This window comes from Octopus bimaculoides, chromosome 8 (assembly GCF_046866305.1).
Source record: "Octopus bimaculoides isolate indiv1 chromosome 8, ASM4686630v1, whole genome shotgun sequence".
Taxonomy (NCBI): Eukaryota; Metazoa; Mollusca; class Cephalopoda; order Octopoda; family Octopodidae; genus Octopus; species Octopus bimaculoides.
The window spans coordinates 82,850,872-82,856,729 of NC_142935.1; the positions used below are offsets into that span (position 1 = coordinate 82,850,872).

At 42.3% G+C, this 5,858-nt stretch overlaps 1 protein-coding gene across 1 annotated transcript; it reads left to right on the forward strand.

The window, feature by feature from the left end:
* Positions 1–4,553: 4,553 nt before the first annotated feature.
* LOC149134480 (uncharacterized) lies at positions 4,554–5,030 on the forward strand. Its single transcript, XM_089355929.1, has one exon. It carries the CDS (start codon positions 4,554–4,556, stop codon positions 5,028–5,030), a length of 477 nt encoding a protein of 158 aa, XP_089212055.1.
* The last annotated feature ends 828 nt before the right edge of the window (positions 5,031–5,858 follow it).

Consider the following 5,858-nt stretch of genomic DNA (forward strand, 5'->3'; position numbering starts at 1 on the left):
CTAATGAGAACGTAAGACAAAATGATGTGTGAATGTAACTAGAGAAAAAAAAGAAGGAAAAAAGAACAAAGAGGATCTAAGGAGCTAATAAAAGGTGGGGTGTTGGATGTGGGTGGGTTGCAAAATGAATGAAGTGGTGGTGTGAGAGGAACGGGGGTGGTGAAGAGGGGAAAGGTGCAGGTTGTTTGCATGTCTTCTTGAAACAGAGCTAGCGGTTATGAGAAATGTTTACAGGAGGAATTAGTGAGTTAATTGGCATTTCGTTTTTCAGCCAATAGGAACAGGCGTAATAAATAGATAAAATACTCGTGTATGTGCGTGAGTGTATTCGAGTGTGTGTGTAAAATCTACACACATGTGCTTCACAAGCTTAGTTCGTCTAAACGATGTATTATTCCCTAAAAGTGTTCTATAACTAATTATGCATTAATTAGAGCTGTGACAAATACCAACACGAGGGAAGTAAGTGGAAAGAAAGAATCCCGAATATGCTTGAACGAAATAAATGCGTAAGGGTTGTGACTCGCCTGCCGGAGTAATGAAGCAGAATTTGGTGGTAATGTTGCATATGGTACACTGGTTCACCAGACGGCACGGCAATATATATGAATGACGAGATGAATAATGCACTGAGATGTGAGTGTGAGTGTGTGTGTGTGTGTGTGTGTGTGTGTGTGTGTGTGTGTGTGTGTGTGTGTGTGTGTGTGTGTGAATATGTATCTATGTATACACACACACACTCACACACATACATATAACCAGATCCAATTCTTCGTTCAACTTAAATGTTTCCACATTTAAGCTAGGAACATCCGAACCATAATAGGTAGCATTTCCGAAACACACATAAATAAGATTTCTGATGTGTACAATGTAAAGGTAACTTACTGTTAACTAGACCACGCTGTTTGCAATATCGCCTCTGTAAAAGAAAATAAATATACACTTGCAGAGCCTACTCTTGAAACGACTACTTGCCTCTATTGAAATCAAATCGCCTGCCCACCGAGATATTTCTTGCACTCCAAACCATTGTTCTATAGGACAATTTTCATCTCACTAGATGCCATTCTAAGGTAGTACACGGAGCCTAGAGGCAGTGATTTGGAGGGTATGTTTAATTAATTCGTGTGCCTCTCAAGATTTGAGAACAAAGAAAACTCCATCTCCTTGTGCAGTTTCATCTGGAGACTCCGGGTGCAAGAAATTGGTCCGCTCAGTGTAACCTTCTCCCTGTTCACCTGGAGCGACAGATGTCGTATAAGTTTCTTCAAGAAACTGTATATATTGTGACAGCCAACTTTATCTCTTAACAAGAAAACTAAGTTGTCGCTCTTATTACAGGTACCAGAATAAAGACGACTACTTCTGCTCACCGCGTTGAAGTTGTATCTCACCCAGTAGGAGTCACCAGGCAAAAGCAGTAAGTACTTGTCGGCAGCAGTTGGATACCTCTGATTCAACCATGTAATCTAAACCTAGCAATGAGAACAAACCTTACAACATAAAGAGGCAATTCAAAAAATATCAATTGCTAATACTATGTGGTGACCACCAACTGATACTCTTTTACTCTTTTACTTGTTTCAGTCATTTGACAGCGGCCATGCTGGAGTACCGCCTTTAGTCGAGCAAATCGACCCCAGGACTTATTCTTTGTAAGCCTAGTACTTATTCTATCGGTGTCTTTTTCCGAACCGCTAAATTACGAGGACGTAAACACACCAGCATCGGTTGTCAAGCGATGTTGATGGGACAAACACAGACACACAAACACACACACACACATATATATACATATACATATATACGACGGGCTTCTTTCAGTTTCCGTCTACCAAATCCACTCACAAGGCTTTGGTCGGCCCGAGGTTATAGTAGAAGCCACTTACCCAAGGTGCCACGCAGTGAGACTGAACCCGGGAACCATGTGGTTGGTAAGCAAGCTACTTACCACACAGCCACTCGTTCATAATCTTCGTTTGAACCAGCTTTGATTTCGGAAAGTGTTTTAGTATTTCAACTCAATCAAGTCATTGCATAGATCTCCGTCAGCTGTAGGGAATCCATGTCTGTTACACATCACAATGCTATCAAGAAATGGTTTGCTCAAAAAACATGCGGAACAGACTTCCTAAAAGCAATATGTTTTTGCCTCGTTCATGTTTTTCTATTCAGATATGTTTCAATCAATTCTCCGCTGCTTTGTGCTCCCTATTAAACACATAGAATCATTCAAAATTTGCTTCGTATTTTATTTTTTTCTGTCCTTAGTTTGACCACCTAAAACAAACGAATGCAAAAGCCAAAATGTGCACTCCAAAAGAGTATATTACACAAATAGGGATAAATAAAAGTCTATTCCAAAATAAACACAAAAGCTTAAAATAACAAAAGCTGCTTTTATTTTAGCACCAGCCTAATATTATGGATAGATGTTGTTGGCACTCCGTCGCTTACGACGTCGAGAGTTCCAGTTGATCCTATCAACGGAACAGACACGTGTACCTTCAACGTAGTTCTCAGGGGTATTCAGCGTGACACAGTGTGACAAGGCTGACCCTTTGAATTACAGGCACAACAGAAACAGGAAGTAAGAGTGAGAGAAAGTTGTGGTGAAAGAGTACAGCAGGGTTCACCACCATCCCCTGCCGGAGCCTCGTGGAGCTTTAGGTGTTTTCGCTCAATAAACACTCATAACGTTCGGTCTGGGAATCGAAACCGCCATCCTATGAACGCGAGTCCGCTGCCCTAACCCCTGAGACATTGCGCCTCCACTATGGATAGATAGAGCGAGAGAAATATGATGTTTTGGTTTAGCTTTGATATACATTTCAATATCTGGTACCTGCTACCAAGTTAGTGTATGTAGGTGTGCATGAGTTTGTGCATAGCGTCCTGTCTATAGGTAAGGTTTGCCTTACGCAAGAATTGATTTATGTGTGTGAGAAAAATTTCATACTGCAGGAAGTTATAGTATTCAACGTGTCTTTCTTTTCATGATGTTAGAAGCGTGATTTAAGGGTGGATTTATGCATGATTTTAGAGAGGGAATGCGAAAGAGAGAGATGGGGAAAGAAAGAAAGAGAGAGTGTGTGTGTGTATGTATGTATGTATGTATGTATGTATGTAAGTATGTATGTATGTATGTATGTATGTAAGTATGTATGTATGTATGTATGTATGTAAGTATGTATGTATGTATGTATGTATGTATGAATTTATGGATATAACTTTTTTCTTTCAAGCATGAGCACACCATTATTTTCGAATTTGATATTTTTATTAGGTACTTATCGTATCTTGTAGTGTTTTTCGATTCCCTTATTTTATTACTAACTTATATATACAGTAGTGTATCCAGTTCAAACGAATCATGCTGTATTTGCATGTGCTTTGAGGTCCACTCTTCTCAAAAAGAATTATTTCACGTTCTCTTGAAAGTTTATAAAGTTATTGTAACGTTAACACAATTCGTGTGTGTGTGTGTGTGTGTGTGTGTGTGTGTGTGTGTGTGTGTGTGTGTGTGTGTGTGTGTGTGTGTGTGTGTGTGTGTGTGTGTGTGTGTGTGTATGTTCGTATGTATTTATGAAAGAGCTGCAGAACAACTGGTGGCAACAAAAAGCCGATAAACTCCATGAGTATGCTGACTCTCGTGACCTCAGACGTTTCTATGCAGGAACGAAGGAAGTTTTTGGGTCCGTGAGATCATCAACAGAGTCTCTTCAATCAGTAGACTCCAGCACCATCCTGACTGACCCAGAAGATATCCTTCAACGCCGGAGAAAGCACTTCTCGAGTCTTCTGAACCAAGCCTCCAACGTGGCAGAAGATTTCATGAAGAACATACCCATGCATCCAGCTCGACACTGGATGAACACGCCACTATCCTACGAAGAGTACTAGATTGCCCTCAACCGCACGAAGCAGCGGAAGTCTCCTTGCCAACACAACATCCCAGTGGAACTTCTAAAACATGTCTGTTCACATTGATTCTCCGACTGTGGAAGAACTGCCATGTTCTCAAAGACCTCAAAGATGCTGTTATTACCACCATCTTCAAAAAGGGAGATAGAAAGATCTGTGGGAACTATTGTGGCATCTCACTGCTTTCTACTGCAGAGAAAATCTTTGCAAGGCTCCTTCTGTATCGCGGAGGAAGTCCTACCCGAATCAGAGGGACAATTAACATGATTATTTGTGCTCGACAAATGCAAGAAGAGAGTAGAGAACAACAAAATACCACTCCATACTGTTTTCTGCGACTCCGAAAAGGTCTTTGAAACCGTCCCAAGGCCTGCAGTGTGGAAGGTGTTCCGACGTCTCGGCTTCCCCGATCAGTTCATTTCCCTAGTACAGGGATTACATGAGGGTATGACTGGAACCGTCTTTCATCAAAATCAACTGTCTGAAGACTTCCCCATCATTGGATGGTTAAAACAAGGATGCGTTTTGGACCCGACGCTCTTCTCCCTGCATCTTGCAGCAATGCTTCATGAACTGACTCCAGACAATCCAGGAGTCAACATTAGGTACCGATATGACGGCGGGGGATGTTTCAACCTTGCCAGATTGAAGTCACGAAGCAAAAGTTCACCGAAGTTCAGTATGTTGATGACAACGCGGCGGTCTGCCACTCCAGTCAACAGCTTCAACAATCGATAAATACCTTCACCAATGCTTACACTCGGTTTGGCCTGAAAGTCAACATCAAAAAGACAAAAATCCTGGCACAACCCGTTCTAAGTCAGGTAACTCCAGACTTCGACATTACCATCTTGGAGACGCCACTGGAGAAAGCTAACCACTTCTCATACTTAGGAAGTTTGCCTTCAAATAAGTGCACATCAGAAGAGGACGTGGAGAACCGACTGAGAGCGGCTAACATTGCGTCTGATAGATTCGCGAAAGGGGTCTTTAAGAACAAAGATCTGAACCCCAAAACAAAATTGCGTGTCTATCAAGCAGTCGCAATCTCCTCTACGATTGTGAAACTTAGACTCTTTATTGAAGTGACGTCAAAAGACTAGAACGATTTCACCAACAGAAGCTCTGCTCTACTATGAATATTAAATGGAACGACAATGTGACCGATGTCTCCGTTTTGGAGAGAACGAAAAGCAGCAGCATCGAGGCTACCATCCTGAAACATCGTCGGAGATGGATGGGCCACGTAGCAAGAATGAAAGAAACCAAGCTTCCGCGTCAAATTTTATATGGTGAACTTTCCACTGGAAGAAGCCTCCGTGGCCGTCCCCTCCATCGATACGAGGATCACCCGAAGCAAAGCCTAAAACTGACTGGAAACGATCCCAAAGCCTGAGATATTGAAGCTCAGGACAAACCCGGCTGGCATCATTCCATCTCCACTGTGACAGATCATTTTGGAGGTATAAACATGGAAAGAGGAGGAGAAGTGGCCAAGAAGAAACCAAATAGATTATCGGCCGCATGATAGAACGCCGCCGACGACGTCGACGTCGACGATGTATGTGCATAACCCCTCGCCGTTTCGCCGTTTCGCCGTTCACCCATCGCGGTTTATTATCTAAGCTTACGCCGATTCCTCCGTGGTGTTGCTTTGCATTTATACTCTTTTACTCTTTTACTAGTTTCAGTTATTTGACTGCGACCATGCTGGAGCACCGCCTTTAGTCGAGCAAATCGACCCCATGACTTATTCTTTGTAAGCCTAGTACTTATTCTATCGGTCTCTTTTGCCGAACCGCTAAGCTACGGAGACGTAAACACACCAGCATCGGTTGTCAAGCGATGTTGGGGGGACAAACACAGACACGCAAACACACACACACACACACACACACACACACACACACACACATATATATATACATATA